The sequence below is a fragment of the Mastigoproctus giganteus genome, chromosome 10 (assembly GCF_048544385.1).
Source record: "Mastigoproctus giganteus isolate SK-2022 chromosome 10, ASM4854438v1, whole genome shotgun sequence".
NCBI lineage: Eukaryota > Metazoa > Arthropoda > Arachnida > Uropygi > Thelyphonidae > Mastigoproctus > Mastigoproctus giganteus.
This window is the reverse complement of record NC_143584.1, coordinates 111352959-111371034: the sequence shown is the minus strand read 5'-3', so window position 1 is coordinate 111371034 and position 18076 is coordinate 111352959. Positions and strand designations below refer to the sequence as shown.

Genomic DNA, 18076 nt, shown 5'->3' with positions numbered 1-18076 from the left:
GGGTATGTGGATTTATCCCCTTTTGAGACAGTGATTCTTAGAGGGGGATGAACGATTTCACCTGACGCACTTCCGGTTCCGTTACGCATGAGAACAATGCACGTATTATTGAATCGCATGACACATGCCGTGAACCTGCAGCTTAAGGTTGCACTGCAAAAATAAAGCTTACTATTGAGAAAGAAGCAGAGCCTTCGAAAGCTTCAGATTTTAGCGCTTTTAATTCTGTATATTTTATGGTATTCTTTTCTTTTTATATACTTATTGTAAGTTAGTAATACCAGTTATTAAACTTAATTTTATTTTTTGTTTTATTATTTCATTGCAAGGTTGGTGTAAACTACTAAAATTTATATTATGAATATGCCCAACCCCAGAGGCCTATTTCAAGAACTAATACCTCATGTTTGGGGTTTCATAAAAAAAAAAAAACCTTTCAGGTTGTAGTTACACTTCTTTGCCTATTGAACCACCCTTGTGAATCAAGGATATTAGCACAGCTTCTACTTCTTAATCTAAAGAATCATTATTAACCCTGAAGTTTTATCCTTATCTGTAGTTTCTCTTAATATTCTATCAGCTCCTGATACTTTGTTCACTTTTAGCTACTGGAATTTCTCCTCCAACTTGCTTTCTGTAATTATAAAATCATTTAACTCCCAATCAATATTAGATAATCTTCTGTTAATGTCATCTCCATGTGTGAATATAGATGCAAAATATTTTCATCATCTGAACTAATGAATGGTTTAAAATAAAGCCATAAATTCCTTTTTAGAATTTATGGCTTTTTATCATCTAAACGTAGTCTTTAGTGATAATTTTAGCATTTGAAAATGTTATCTAGGAAAGGACACAGATAATTAAAGAATGTGAATTTCATAAAGTTATTAATTATAGAGAACTTATTGTTTATCTGTAGTGTTTTATTTTAATGCTCATTTCCTCATCATATTAAAAGTAAAGTTGTCAGTGTATCTGAGTATTTGAAGTGTTACTTTCATTTTTGCTTAAACACATTAAGCTAAGATACATAAGTTAACATTTATTAATATATATTCTTTGTAGACTGCTATTAAAAAGAATAATCCAAAAAAGATGGTCCGAAGTGTTGGAGATGGAGAGGTTGTAGAATTTGATGTTGTAGTTGGTGAAAAGGTAAGTTGAGGGGAGTGGGGATGTCAGCATTTTTTCTATTGACTATGTACATACTATGATTGCCGTGTTTTTCTGTGCATTATTAAGCAAATGCTTATATACAGTACAGTCTATCCTGACATATGTTCCCAGACTTCTTACATAAGTTTTTATTTTTACATAACTCAGGAATCACTAATAAAATATTGCTACTATATCCCTGATTTTATTACCACAATATATCTCAATTTCACCACAATAACCTGACACGTAACAAATATCAGTCTTAAAAATTTCGTAAGTCTGAAGTTATAAGTCAAGGACTAGTTGTGTATTCTCAATCTGCATATTAAATACAGAAATTGGAGTGGATTATTCTATACTATATTTTCATTTAAGGAAGTGAAGAAATGAAATAGTGAGGTTTCTTTCTAGAATCTGCCCTCTCTTCAGTTTATAAATTTGGAAAACTACCCACGGAATATGCTGTGTGTGTGTGTGTGTGTGTGTGTGTGTGTGGATACACACATACGTACAGGGTGTCTCAAAAATATTGGTACAAATGTTTAGGGGAGGTAGGTAACATTTAAAGGAATGTGAATCACATAGGAGCCCATAACCGGAAACGTCACGGGGAAAGTAGTAGCAGTGACACAAGACAGTAATTAGTGGCAGACATTTATTTGACATAATATTAATAATGGAGTAAGAGATGGGTGCATTTCATGATGTTACAACAGATGCTAGAAGGTTCCACCACGAGACGTGATGCATGCATGACACTGACGCAGCATGGATTGGCGGACATGGTCGAACACACCTGGAGTTTCTTTGACAGTAGCAGCAACACAGACGAGTCTCGCCATGAGATCCATTTGTCTCCACAGGCAATTCATACACGATAGATTTGAGGGCCCCCACAGAAAGAAATCAAGGCTCGATAAATCAGGTGAGCATGGGGGCCAATCCATCGATGCCAAAACGCCTGTTCAGATGGTCACTAACACACCTTCTATAATGGGCAGGCGCCCCGTCATGTTGAAACCAAATGTTGCGTCTCACATTTGCTGGAACATCGTCAAGTAACCCTGGTAGAACCTGTTCAAGAAAGATCCGATATTTAGCAGAGTTCATGCGGGATGGTAACAGGTATGAGCCGACTAAGCAGTCACCGACCATACCTGCCAGCACATTTCTTGCGAAGCGATGTTGTTGGGGGGCCGCCCACCATGTGGGTTGGCGTGAGCCCACACACGAGCATTGTGCTGATTGAATAAGCCTCATCCATGAACAAAACATAGGCTGGAAAATTCAAGTCTTGAGCATTTTCTTGGAGAAACCACTGTGCAAAAGCCACACGTACGTGCAGGATGATCTTGGGGAAGCAGTACTGAACCCTTTGGAGATGAAAGCGGTGTATGGAATCGTCGTGCCTGACACGCTGTATACTGCAACGTGACACTCCTAAGGCAGAGGCAACGGCACATGTGCTGGTAGTAGGAATATTCTGGACGGCATTCAACACACTTTCTTCCATGGCGGGAGTTTGCATCGAACGTGGTTTGCCCACACTACTCCTGTTACCCCTAAATGGCCTGTAATCGCACAAATTTTGATGCACAAACAAACGATGGTCCGGTACATGTATGTCTGGAAGCATTCTCCATAAATTCGTTGAGTGACTCATCCGTTGCCCTCTGCTAATCCATACACTAGGTGCATGTCTGCCGGCTCACAGTTCGTATATTGATGCCTTCTTTTCGTGTGGCGACTACTGCTTGAATGAGTAAACCAGAAATTTTCCCTCTCGTGAACTGATGAACAGCGCCGTGTACCGACTTAAGTGACGTTTCCGGTTATGGGTTCCTATGCAATTCACATTCCTTTAGATGTTACCTACCTCCCCTAAATGTTTGTACCAATATTTTTGAGAACCCTGTATATGAAAACCCCAAACACAATAGGTAATAGAATCTATAGTACTTGGTATCATGCATGGATCGAAGGTTGAGAAGGGGAAAGGAGATACTTGTTGACATTACACTCTAACTTCTGTAGATTGTAATTTTCAGGAAGTGCATGTAAAGGGAGGTTGTTCCAGAAAACAGAAGTTGAAAGAATAAATGAGGAAGAAGAAACGTTGGTTCTGTGAGTGAAGTTTGACAGTAAGAAGATGCGTATTGGTTGTGGCACATCTTCGGACTGGTTTGAAAGACGGTATTTATAGAAGCCATTAAGAAAACCCTGTGGAAGTATCTATATTAAAGGCATGCAACATAAACAGAACTGACAAAGTGGACAGACTTTGTAAGAGATGGGTCATCAACTAATCTAACTGCCCTATTTTGAATAGTTTAAGAGAGAGAGAGAGAGAGAGAGAGAGAGAGAGAGAGAGAGAGAGAGAGAGAGAGAGAGAGAGAGCACTGCCCCAGATGTCAGAACTGTATTACACAGTAGGTTGGTTTTGAGATTGTATAGAGTCAGGAGCTGATTGGAAGAAAAGTAATGCTGAGAGAGAGAGAGAGAGAGAGACGAGAGAGCACTGCCCCAGATGTCAGAACTGTATTACACAGTAGGTTGGATTTGAGATTGTATAGAGTCAGGAGCTGATTGGAAGAAAAGTAATGCTGAGAGTGAAAGAGAAAAGTTTAAATTTTTTAGATTAATAGGAAACAGTATATGTGATGTGCTTATGCCAAGAGAGATTAAAAATCAACATAATCCCTAACAGGGATATGTGATCTTGTCTAGAAATCTGAGTGAAATCAAAGATCATCATAGGAGCAGAAGAATCTCTTTTGCAAGATATAAGACTGGACTGAGTTTTAGGATTGAAATTAACTAACTTATCTCTGCCCCCTTGTAGAATTATTTGGAGAGCAAAGTTTAGGGAATTGGTAGTAGATATTCAAGATGTTTAAGCTGTTTGTACATGGCAAGGTTTCTCAAACTAGAAAGTGGAATGCAATGTGCTATCATCAGCAAAACTATGAAATAGGATTTCCAGTCAACAGAAGGTTATTAATATACAACAGGAAAAACAGTGAAAGAAACAAAGAAAGAACTGAACCTTGGGGAACACCAGCATTAATAGAGAAGTCAAAGGAGAGAATCATCTACCACCTACTTGCTAACATTGGGCGATAAGAGAGGAAGCTGGATACCCAATTAAAAAAAAAAAAAAAAAAAAAAAACAGTTGCAGTCCATTAATAGAAACTTATTTAGAAGACCTTTATGCCGAACAGTTAAAAGCCTTTAAAATGTCAAGGGCAACAGCTTGAATTTTGTCTAATATTCCACTGGATTTAACCATAGGAGGTTAACACAAGCCAGTATATTGCCGGTGGATCATAACTGATGGAATCTATATTGGCATATCATTCGTTAGATGGAAAGTTACTAGATAGATTAGGTTAGTAGATTTCTCCTTTTCTTTAGAAAGAATAGAAGAGTGAAAAAAAAAAAAAAAAGATTTGTCACCCTTTTTAGGAATTGCCTGGATGTGAGCAAATTTTCAAAAAAAAAAAAAAGAAAAAAAGAAAAACACTGGTGGAATAAGAAAGTGTAAAATGATGACAGAACAATCTCAGCATTAAGATTGTTTAAAATTTTTCTAACATCCTTTTGACGGAAGAACACACAGGAGGCATTGACAGGCTGCCAGAGCAGGTCATGGGGGTCTTGTCAAGTGATATACATGAATTTTGCTAGCAGGGATAAGGAGATGATTACCTCTTTGTATAAGGCAATGGTCAGGCTGCATCTGGAGACTAGGCACCTGCAAGGTGATCTGATTGAGGTGTATAAGGCTATGAATGGGTTGAGCAAGCTCAATGCTAATAGGATTCTTCCACTTTCTCACGTTTTGCACCTGAGGAAGCATAAATTAAAATTGAGGAAGGGCAGTTGTAGAATAGTTGTATGGAAATTTTGCGTTTAACCAACGGGTAGTTGATTGCTGGAACAAACTTCCATCTGTCATTATGGAAGTTGATAGCTTAAATAAACTCAAGGAAGAACTGGACAAGCTTTTAGAGCAATGGATGTGTGAAATGGTTTTTTGGCTGATTCTGTATAAGCTTGCTTTCTAGCGTCATATGCCTGTACCAATGATAATTTTAAGTAATTTTGATGGCCCATTCAGGTTTGAATTACCCAAGCTCCACTGTACATGAATCACCTATTTGATATTTATAAAAAACAAAGAAGAGAAATAATTGCCAGATTTCTCTTCGTCCGATTTAATGAAAATCCATCGATTGGGAGTGAAGTTATTACATATGGATGGACATGGTGAAAATAAAGGCAATTTATGTATATATGCTAATTCACTTAAAGAGTCTCTGTACAGAGGTCAAACCACTTCCTGCTAATGTAAAGGATTATGCAAGGTGAATGTTCATGGTGGATGAAAGGTACTGTGGATTGTACAGGCTCAGTGGCAGGTCACTATGCAACAGTTGACTTTGCAACACTATATGGTGAATATACTATAGTGCAAATGATGATGCACTGCACACTCAGATGTATAGGATTCCATAGCAGACAACCCAAGAGACACCTTCCCCTCACCACTGATCATCATCGACAGCAAATGCTGTGGCATCAATTACATGCTGATTGAAGACTGGAAATGAGTGTAAATAACTTTTGTGCAACACTCCAGTGTATGCCTTCATGTGGCACAAGCCACAAGAGTCCGTGGACTCATCACGCATAGTACCACTATCCAGGCAGGTGGCACTGGCTGCTTAATATGGGGCATGTTTTGCTGGCAAGAACTAGAACTGTGTGTGTGTGTGTGTGTGTGTTGACTAATGTTTCACATATGAAACATTAGTCCACACACATACACACTGAGTTCCACACACTGTGTGCACCCTGCAATATTGCATTTTTTCTGGACAGAAATGGAATTTTCCAAGACTATGCATGAAGTGGTTCATGGAACACAGTGAAAGTATCACCCATCTTGATTGGCCTCCAAATTCCCCTGACATCAATTCAATATAACACCTGTGGGATGTTTTGAAAAATGATGCAAGACATATGGATACGCAAGTATTCTATTCCGACACTGTGGAAAGCCTTGCAAGCAGCATGGCTGCAGATTCCTACAGACATCTAGTAGAGCCAATTCCTAGGCAAATAGCAACTGTTATCTGTACAAACAGTGTCCCAACATGGTATTAAATAGGTAATTGTAATCCAGTGATCACTGAGTTTGTGTGCATACTCCTGAAAAGATGTCTGTGCAAGTTTAATCAGTGAGTTACATTTTGAGCACAAATGTAATATGCATCATCGGATACACTACATTTTCTACCACCCAAATTTTCATTTCCAGATCTAATCAGATAATGAAAATCAGCTTTGTTTGTTATCAAAGCACAACAGTCTCAATTTGCAGCATTGTATATTCATCTGCTCTTACAGTTGATATTTATTAGCAGTAAACATTGTCATTTATGCTTTATTCTTGCTGGTAAATGCTTAACTCACCCCTCTTTTGTGGGATGGGAGCATCTTAGTTTGATATTTGATATTCATTTTTATGTATGACTGTAATACTATATGCAATTCCAAATTTATATTTACTATTTGTCTCATACAAGATTAACTGTAGATTCTCTTATGGATTATATGAAATTTCACCAGCCATGTTTTTGTCTTTGTATTGTAAAGGTGTGATTCAAATCCTTCCATTGAATTGAATGATTGTTTCTATGATCTTCTTCACCTGAATATTGAGTTAATGTAAGGCTTTTTCCTTTGGGAAACCTCAGAATAAAACAACATCATGGCCTGAGTTGTCTTTGTTGCAACTCAGATAAATGCATTGCTTTTTTTTTTTTTTTTTTTTGGTTAAAATGTTTTTTAATTTACCCTACAGGGAAATGAAGCGGCCAATGTAACAGGACCGAATGGAACCCCTGTGAAAGGAAGTCCATATGCTGCAGACAGAAGACGTTTCCGTGGTGGTGGGCGTTGGTTCCCACGTAGGCGGCCTCAGCCAAGACAGCCACGTAGAGTAAATACTTCGGTTCCTCTTTTTCTAAATTTGTTAAGCACATGTTTTTGGTAAGGGAAAGGGCTTTTTTTTTTTTAAGTCAGGGCCAGCACTAGGGGTATGCAGGTGAGGTACTTGTCACAGGTGCTGCCTAAAATAGTTGCCATGCCGTTAATAAAATCTATTCTACGTTTAACATTCAGTATCAGATTTCTACTTTCTCTTTATCTCAAATAAAATATCTTATTTATTGTACTGTTAGGTTTTTACTATTTACAATTATTAGTATTAGCAATGGCCACATGGTTTTATTTTTTTTAGCTGGTGTTGCATAAGCCTATGGCTTATGCAACACCAGCTAAAAAAAATAAAAATTAATTAATAAAAGAGAAGGGAATAGACAACCCATGAGTTTCCCTCTTCCTGTAGGTAACTATGCAGCTGACCTTTTGAATTTCCCCAAAATGTCAGCCTCTACCACCCATGTAGGTAATTCATTCCAGTAATTTAAAACTTGCTAGCTAAAATAAAATTTCCTGCAATCCAGTCTGAACGTCTTCCTCCGTAACTTGAATTTATGGCCCCTAGTTCTGGAATCATTTTTAACCATAAAAATTTCACTCTCAATTGTTTTATTTATCTTTAGGTGTGGTCTCATAAATTATACAGATATCCATAATCCCTTAATGATATTGTGTGCAGAAATACATGGTGTACTGTTAGTTGGACCTTAAAATTCTGGCAATCATCCTTTTAATTCAATTCAATCAAATGTGTAGGTTGAATGCTTAAAATTTAATTACAGCAAACATTCACACCTTACACTCTTGCATTTAAGGACAATTATTTAAGAAAGAAATATAGTTATGGAAGGACATTACATATAGTTAGAGAAGTCCTTCCCTAACTATATTAAGAAATATAGTTAGTGAAGGACAATAATTAATACTACTCATATATACCACATGAAATTAATAATATAGTTTATTAAGTTAATTGCCTAAACCACTATACATTTAAGGTGACATTTCAAGCATCTTAGCAATACCCATCATCAAACTATGCTGTTGGTGGGCAGAAAATAATCCAGATATCCAGAGCAGCCCACATACAACCCCTCCAGACCCCCAGAACCGGCCTGCACACCAACTCTGATGTTAATTGTGAAAAAGTCTAAAGTATTAATTTAGTTTGAATCACTGTTACAATACAAAACAGATATTAAATTAAATGAAATCAACACAAAGATTACATTCTTACCTGCCTAGACTCCTCTTATCGATGCTCCCATAAACCTGATGTGCATACAGGCAAGGGGTGCATGTATGCACATTAGTTCAAATTATAAGAGTAAAGATCACCCCAGGCTTCCACTACACATGAACCACTGGATCCAGGGTAGAACCCACTTGGCACTATTCCATTGGATAATGGTCTTAATCCCTCACCTGTAAATTAACTGCTGGCCTGTATACACATCAGGTTTTTGAGAACATAAATGAGGAGTCTGCCAGTAGGTAAGACTGTAATCTTTGTGTTTGATTTCACTTAATTTAATGTATTCTTTTGTAACAGTGATTCAAACTTAATACTTTAGATTTATAATTCACAATTAACTTATGTAATTGTAATATTGGTAATTGTAATATATTCAAAATTGTAACCCTTTATATTTTTCTGCCCCTGAACAGCATGGTCTGATGATGGTATCAGTAAAATGTCTGAAACACTACCTTAAATGTAGTCAGTCCTCATATAACACGTGTTTACACTACACAAATTTGATCATACACAATTTATAAATAGGGGAACAATATCTTATATAACACTAACCAAATTTGCTTATGCACGATTCACCTTTGTGTTTACAAGAAATGGCAGTCGAACGCAGAATCGCCACAACCGAACTCAACACGATAGGAATGGAGAAGATTCTGAAGATGTATTTGTTTTTTATATCAGTGAAGGGGAAACATTTTGCCATAATAATGTAAAAACCAACACAATCCCAGCTATCAGTATAATCACAAATGCAATTAGATAGTTTATAACAGATTCCACTAACAGAAACGCAACTGGAAATTGTTTTATGATAGTAACCCCTAGAGATGTGCTTTAGTAAGAGGTTAAGGGTATCTCTGCCTTTACGGTGTTGTTTATTCAGTTTCTACACGTGCAGCTTTGTTTGTGTATCAAGCGGCCACCTAGTTTTGTAAATGTGCTTTATTCCCTAAAAATGAGTAAAATACTTAAAAGGTGTGAAAAGGAAGCGCCCTGTGAAGACGCTGCAGATTCAGAGAGAAAAAGAAAAGCAATATCGATAAACAGAGGCGGACTGGTTCAAAAATTCTTACCCGGGAAAATTTCTAGTGGCCTCATACTATGGTTTACGGCCAAAATCACACCGGCCTCCGTCCCACCAGGGTTTCCCCGGTAAGGCTTATGGCCAGTCCGCCTCTGTCGATAGAGAAAAAATATGAAATTGTGAAACGCTTTGAGCAAAACGAAAGACCATGTGATATTGCACGTGCTACAGGACTAAATGAGGCAACGCCGAGAATTAGAAAGAATGCAGAGAAAATAAAAACAACTTTTGTAGCAGGAACAACTCAAAAGTGTAATTAAAATCCATTAGATTAAGACAAAGAATTGGAAGAGAAGAGATGGAATGGCTGCCATCTGTTTGGATAGAAAATCAAACAAAAAACAACTTTGCTTGCGATAGCAGCAAAAGCATTAGCAATATTTTATTACGTAACAGTCGTAATAAAATACTTACGTATTTTATTACAATTATTTATTGTGTTTGGTAATGTTTTGGTTACAAATGTGTTCAATATTGGGTGGTCGGCACCTCACCCTATTTTTCCCATAGTGCCTTTTGGTTACATTGCACGATTTTGCATTGCACAAGGGTTTCTAGGAACACAACTATCGTGCTATACAACAACTTTAGACAATTAGCTTAAACTATATTATTAATTTCACGTGATGTATGGTAAAAAAGGTAAAGTGCAGCCATTATCAACCCACTGCAGGATGGAAGCTTCCTCAACAATTCATGCTGAGGGAAATGGACTATAATCTGCCACAATCGTGAAGTGCGAGTTGGCAGATCAACCATATTCAGCAGTCAGGGGCTTGAACCCTGGTCTACTCAAGTAGCGTGTGCTACTGCACTCCTGCTCATGACCACTTGGCTACGGAGGCCTATGTGATATATGTGGTATTAATTATAGTGAGTCTTGATGGGCATTGTCGAGGCCACATTATGTCAAGGATCTGGGTATATTCTTACCATGTGAACACCATATCCAAAAATTCATTACTTCATACAGCATGTCACCCCACTTTTTCTTACTGTTGAATATGCCATGAATTGTCAGACTAATAGAGTAAGCTTATCTGCAAAAAGATCTAAACCTCCCAAACACTTCCTAGTTCATTTTGCAAATAAACATGGTCTCAGTTCTGATCTCAACGATGTCCATTTCCACCTGCAGTCTGCCAAATCTCATGTACTTTTTCTGAAGGATCTCAGTTATCGGTTGATTCAACTACTGCTCATCTCAGTTACACAAATTATTCGATGTATGATTCCTTTTGCCTCAAAGGTGGTACTTGTGCGTGTGTCCATTCCAATATTTCCCTTCAAAAACTTGGTAATTTGCAATCTCCTCTTTTCGATCTTCTCTGGCTTAAAATCTCTCTACCTCATTCTGTCAAATTCATCTGTTGTCTCTACTGTTCTCCCAACACCACTATTTACTTGGAGCTCTTTGACTTCCTCTCTTTGGAACTTGACTTTCTAAAGTCCAACTTTCCTAACAGTGTGGTAATTTTCCTTGATGATTTTAATGTTCACAACTCCAGCTGATTTCCATTTTCTAGTCACACCGACGCAGCTGGTCGAGATGCTGAGGCTTTTGCAATTATTAATGACCTTGCACAGATTGTTCATTTACCTACCAAAATACCAGACAATCCTAACCATACAACCAACATGCTTGATCTTTTTCTCACAAACAACCCTTCTAAGTACATAGACGAAGTGAGTGGTCCTTTAGTCACCTCAGATCACAACTTGGTGATCATCTATTCTCCAATGGAGCCTTTATCCCATGGCTATTCCCAACTTAGTGTTGTTTGGCATTACAAGAATGCAAAATGGGATGACCTGCGAGATTGATTTTATTTGGTCGGATTACTGTTTCAAAACTTCTGATGTCAACGATTGCTCAGATCATGTCAGTGAAATTATTTTTGTAGGAATGGAATCCTTTATTCCGCATTCCACTTTAAAATCTCTTTTATCTAAAACTTAGTATTCCAATAAATTTGCTAAGGCTGTTCAAGAGAAGGAGTTGCATATCATAATTGGCTTGTTTCATTTTCTGCCTACACCAAAGCTTGCAACAATTGTAAAGCAGTTATTAATCAGTCCAAACTAGATTTTGAACAGGTTAAGAGTAGAAAACTTGCATTCTTGCCCTAATGGTAGCCGAGCATTCTGGTCTCTTGCCAAAGCTATTGTAAACTGAGCACCTCGTCTTCCTTCCCCTTTTTTTAAAATGGTGAACGTATCGTCCACATATCTCCTCCACTCGCGCATGGGGAAATCCAACTGATGGAACATCCTGGTTTCCAGTTCCTCCAATGCCAAATTGGCCACAATGGCACTAATGGAGGAACCCATGGCCGTGCCATGGACCTGCTTGTGCATAACTTTTTGAAAGATCATGGTAGTGCAAGCGAGTCAAAACTCAATGCCTTTATAAATATCATCAATACTCAGTAAACATCTAGCACTTAAGTTATCATCCTGCTCAAAGGCCAACCTTACACAATGCACCCCATGTCCAATGGGGGATACATTAGTAGTGGCATGTGATGCAAGAAAGTGTATGAACTTATGCAGCATCAGCCAAAAAAAAAAAAAAAAAAAAAATCACACTATTCCCTCCAAATGCCTGTCCAATTCCTTCTTAAATTTATTCAACCTATCAACTTCCACGACAGATGGAAGTTTGTTCCAGAAATTAACCACCTGCTGGCTAAAGGCAAATTTCCGCACATCTATTCTACATCTGTCTTTTCTTAATTTGAATTCATGCCCCCTTAGGTTCGTAATCTGAACAAGTGGAAGGATCCCATCAGAATTCAGCATGCTGAACCCATTCAAAGCCTTATACACCTCAGTCAGATCACTGCGCAGGTGCCTAGTCTCCAGCCACTGCAATTTGCAGAACTTAAGCCTCTCTTGATAAGAGGATCCCTTCATTCCCCTCACCAATCTTGTTGCCCTTCTCTGTACACGCTCAAGTAAATCTACATCCTTCCTAAAATGAGGCCTCCAGACCTGTACGCAGTACTCAAGGCGTGGCCTGACCATTGCCTTATACAGAGGGATAATCACCTCCTTTTCCCTGCTAGCAAAATTCCTATATATCATTGACAAAACCCCATGACCTGCCCTGGCAGCCTGTCTGCATTGCTCAGAAAACTTCATATCTGACTGCACAATTACTCCCAGGTCTTTCATTTTCTACCACCTTAAGTGTAGTACCACATAGTTGGTATGTTTCTCTGGGGTTACTTCTACCCATATGCAGTACTTTGCATTTGTCAAGGTTAAACTTCAGTTGCCACTTCTTAGCCCATCTGTCTAAATTATCTAGATCCTGTTGCAGTAGCACACTGCCATTACTGTCATTAACAACCCTGCCAACCTTTGTATCATTGATAAATATACAAAACACAGTGGACCTAACACCGAACCCTGTGGGACTCCACTAATAACATTAGTCCAAGAAGAGTAGCACCCATTGATTACCACACTCTGTCTTCTCCCACTTAACCATCCTTTTATCCATTGTAGCAACTTACCCTTAATACCATTCTGCTCCAATTTGTACAATAGTCTTCCATGTGCAAAAGCTTTCCTGAAATCCAAATATATATCAAAATTATTTTTTGCATCCAGTTCCTTTGTAACCACATCATAATATCCTATCAAATTTGTCAGACAAGACTTTCCCTTAAACCCATGCTGTGTCTGAATTATTGCTGCAGTCTTGTCTAGATGATCCTGCAATGCTTCTTTAACCAGTGACTCCATTATTTTACCCGGAACAGAAGTTAAACTAACTGGTCTGTAATTACTCGTGTCACCCTTCGATCCCCCTTTGTGAATTGGGGATACATTTGCACATCTCCAGTCCGTGGGAACCTCCCCTGAGTCCAAGGACGCTCTCATAATTATGGCTAAGGGTTTGCTTAATTGCTTTGCTGCCTCCTTTAATATAACTGGATAGATCCCATCCACCCCAGGTTCTTTTCTTATGTTTAACTTCAACAATTTCTCCTCCACTTTGCTTTCAGTTATTCCAAAATCATTAAGTATCCTACTACAATTTGATAACCTTCTGCCATTTTCCAACCTTAATAATTCCTCATTTGTGAATGTAGATGCAAAATACTCATTCAGTTTGTTTGCTATCTTTGCAGGATCATCAACAGTCGAACCATCTATGTCAAGTGGACCAATCAGATTCATCCCCTTCCTTTTAGAGGTTATATAAGTAAAGAAATCCTTGCTGTTTTTCTTAGCATCTTTTTCCAAGGATTTCTCGTAATCTGCCTTTGCCTGCCTAACTTCCTTTGTCACCTGATTACAGATTAGCTTATATCTGCCATAGGCTTCCGAGTCGCTTGATAATTTATATGCATCCCATGCATTTTTCTTCTCTGTTACGAGTCTCATTAGTTCATTTGACAACCATTTAGGCCTAAACCTTGAAAAATATTTCTTAATAGGTATGAAACTTTTAGTAGCATCCACGATTAATTCCTTGAATGCTTCCCACTTAGAATTTACTGTTGGTAACATCGTCAGTGTATCCCACTGTACAGAATTTAAAAACCGTCGGAGACCACTGTACTCGCCTTTACGGAAGCAAAAACTCTTTCCTTTACCCCTGATGGTAATTAAATCTTTAAGTAAATCCCACATCAGTACACTGTGATCACTGCCACCTAGTGATTCCTTTATCTGCAAATTCTTAATAGATGAAATCACTGCTGATAACCAGATCAAGAGTATTACTTTCTCTGGTTGCCTCTCGAACATGCTGCTGCAGAAAACAATCATCTAATAAATCCACAACAGTCTGACTAGTGTGTGAGTGCCCAACCCACAAGTTCCAGTCAATATCTGGAAAGTTAAAATCCCCCATTATAAGACATTCCAATTTACTAGCCCACTCTATTTCTCTGTACAATTGTTCATTGTACTCATTCGAGTCATTAGGCCTTATAACACACTCCTACTCTTATTTTTGCTTTCGCAGTGCTTATGTCACACCAAACTGACTCAACAGTGCACTGTTCATCTATATCAACTGGATGTGAACAGAGATTCAACGTCAAACGAGATCATAAATTCATCTTCACCTATAGACTGGCTTCTTATAAAGTTCACAAATTCCTTGCTATCCTTAACTACTAAACTGGAGTGTCCCACTATAGGAGCAATAACTCTAGCTAAAAATGCAGATAAGGCATAGGTGGGACTACCCACAAACGATACTATTGGCCTCAGTGGAATGCCCACCTTGTGCGTCTTTGGGAGTCCATAGAACCGGGGTAATTGACATCCTGAGGCATGAAGAATCCAATGAACTTCAGTTATTTTACCAGCCTTATGCCAGCCCTGTATGATGTTGTTAACTTCTCTCCAAACTAGCTAATGGATTTCGATAGGTAACTTTATATATGTTGGTATCCTATAAAATATCCAGATCTTTTGCACAATAATCTTCTTTGTTCAGTATAACTGTGGATCTGCCTTTATCGGCAGGTAACATTATAATATGCTCATCCTTTCTAAGTTGTCTTAATGCTCTTTCATGTCTATGGCTAAGATTAGAATGCGCCGTCCTGGCCTGACTTAAAATAACCACAATCCTAACCCGTATCTCCTTAGCTTGGGTCACGGGTAGTTTGTTGATGGCTTTTTCCACTCCCATAGCTATCTCTACAATTGGAGGCCTAGCAGGTACTAAAGCAAACTTTGGACCCAGGCTCAGTACTTCCTCCTGCTCTTTAGTAAACTGTTTAACTAAGTATTGATGATATTCGTAAAGGCATTTAGTTTTGCCTCGCTAGCACTACCGTGATCTTTCAAAAAGTTATGTACAAGCAGGTCCATGACATGGCCATGGGTTCCCCCATTGTGGCCAATTTGGCAATGGAGTAACTGGAAACCAGGATGTTTCATCAGTTGGATTTCCCCATGTGCGAGTGGAGGAGATATGTGGACGATACATTCACCATTTTAAAAAAGTGGAAGGAAGATGAGGTGCTCTGTTTACTTAACAGCTTCTCCCCATTTATAAAATTCACCTCTGAGGTGGAAAAATCCGGGTCCCTCCCATTTCTGGATGTTCTGGTTAGCAGAGATGGGTCTAGAATTAAGAAAACGATTTATAGAAAGCCTATGTGCCGTGGCCAGTATGTTCATTACTGCCCGGCACAGGCTTATCATAAGAATAGTGTAGCCAGGGCATTGTTGAATAGGGTGGGGACCCACTGTAGTACCCCCGAGAATAAGGAAATGGAAATTTGCAGTCATAGCAGACCTCAGGAAGTGTCGGTATCCCCAGAGGGTCTTGGACAAATATATTTATAGGGTAGAGTCCAATCGTAGGGAGTCTCCTGCCCCTGTGGCTACCGCATACATTCCTTACTATCCGGGCGTTTCAGAACGCATTGTAGGCACTGCGGGAGTGTCAGACCCGCTGTGTGCAACTTCCGGGATGGAGATGGCACACAGTGGTGTCTCAAGTTAAAGATCCCGTAGCCCAAGACTATACTAATAGTGTGGTCTATGAGGTTAAGTGCCCGGGATTGTCAGGAATGTTATGTGGGGGAGACGTTTAAAAGACCATCTGGGGTGCACATGACCTCTATTAAGACTACTAATTATGTGAGGTCTGCTGTGGCAGAGCATTTCTGGGAGAAGCAGCATCGGATCTCCCCTGAAGACGACGCGGTCATTACGGACCATGCCCATGGATTTTGGGAACGCAAGTGGCTCGAGAGCTTGCGAATCGGTTCATCCAGTCATAATACTATTAACAGGGACAGGGGGATACGTTTACACCCCCTGTTTGAGGCGGTTGTCCCCAGACGGGATGACCAGTTCTGTTTATCACGCTCCCGAGCCACTTCAGTTTCCGATGCGCGCGTGGGGAATGCCGACCATGTGTCTGATGGACCATGTGCACGAGTGCCATGGGTTTGCTACTTAAGGATGTGTCATTGCAGTAATAGTGTACTGTTGAAGAAGGAGACAGCAGTCTCTGAAAGCTTCAGGTTTTATTGCTTCGGTATATTTTCAACTATATTTTTAATGTTTTATCGTAGTTTATTTTATCGTAATTTATTGTAATATTTTAGTCTTCTGATAGCGTATCACATTATTTTATTATTTTTATAGTAAAAATTTTTTTATTCCTTGGCTGGTGTTTGTCTTTAATTATTGCAGTATTCCCCTTACCAGTTTGAAAAAAATTGCCGTGCTTAATCAACTTCAACTTCTTGAATATCCATTACCAATTCCTTAAATGCCAGATAATTCTCTGGTGGAGCAGCTTTTTGGTGCTAACTTTCATTGTTACAATTAAAGAAGTATGTATTTTTTAGTAATGTATCCCTTGTATTAGCAAAGTTCACAAGATATAAAGAAGCTAGGCTTTGCTAGAAAAAAGATATTTTCATATTTATAAAGTATATGGATGCATTTCAGTCTCCCTTTGGCTATCATGAAATGCTCAGGTATGCTTTTCACCAAAGAATGATAGACCTCAGCAAATATAGTTCTCCATTTCTCCTATGGAACAGTTAACTACTCATGTCAGGCATATTGGACTGGTGCTTACCAGATGTTCAAGTTCATCCCATAGGGTTCAAATTGGGATCCTATGCCAGCCATTTCAACTTTTCTGGCAGCATTAGTAGAGGCATATGATGCAAGAAAGTAAGCTTATGCAGCATCAGCCAAAAAAACCACTCCCATTTCACCCCTTCATTCGTTCCAAGTACCTGTCCAGCTCAGCCTTAAATTTGTTTAGGCTATCAACTTCCACAACAAAGGATGGAAGTCTGTTCCACCAACCAACTACCTGCTGGCTAAAGGCACATCTATCCTACATCTGTCTTTCCTCAATTTGAATTTATGCCCTCTCAGATGATTATTCTGAGCGAGAAGAAGAATCCCATCAGCAGTGAGCATGCTCAAACCATTCCTTGCTCAGACCTTGCTCAAAGTTAGAATGAGCCTGGCATTAGTTGGGGTGATTAGTGGAATGTGGACGGCTGCATAACAATGGTAGCCCATGTCATGCAGTGTGCTGCACACTACTGGTAATAATGCATGTTCTAGTTGTCTCACAGAGTGCCTGTGTATGTTTTGACAATGCCAACCTTCCTTTTGAGCAGATAATTCTTTGTAGAGCTTTCTTGTTATATTCTCAGCTTCCAAGTGAAGAATCGTTTTGTGACAGTTCAAGTACCAGTTTACTTACATTTGTAGATCACATGACCACTTGTCAACCTAGGGCTATATGCCATTGAAATATCACCAGACAGATTGTATATGTGGCACCCAATTATCATTCTGCCCTGAAAGTCTTAACTCCATAACTTGTGTTATCTTACATTCATAATTGTCCTACTGGTTCCTTGAAGACCTATGAGCATATTTATAATTGTCTGACATGTGGTACTTCAGTAGGACTGACAAATTACCAATAGAAGTTTTTTTTTGATTTGGTAGTTGTTGGCGCATCGGCTTCTGTGGCCATATTGCACCTCTCAAGGTTTTTGCAGTACTTTGATCCAAGCCCGAGGCGGGAATCGAACCCGCG

At 38.9% G+C, this 18076-nt stretch overlaps 1 protein-coding gene across 3 annotated transcripts in view; it reads left to right on the top strand.

Moving 5' to 3' along the window:
- LOC150079221 (uncharacterized) overlaps positions 1 to 18076 on the top strand; it is a 229452-nt gene that overhangs the window by 104149 nt on the left and 107227 nt on the right. For all 3 annotated transcript variants that reach the window (XM_090383647.1, XM_090383648.1, XM_090383649.1), the window contains exons 4-5: positions 1069 to 1158; positions 7032 to 7169. In XM_090383647.1, the coding sequence (XP_090239773.1) occupies positions 1069 to 1158; positions 7032 to 7169 (228 nt within the window). The remainder of the gene's footprint in view (positions 1 to 1068; positions 1159 to 7031; positions 7170 to 18076) is intronic.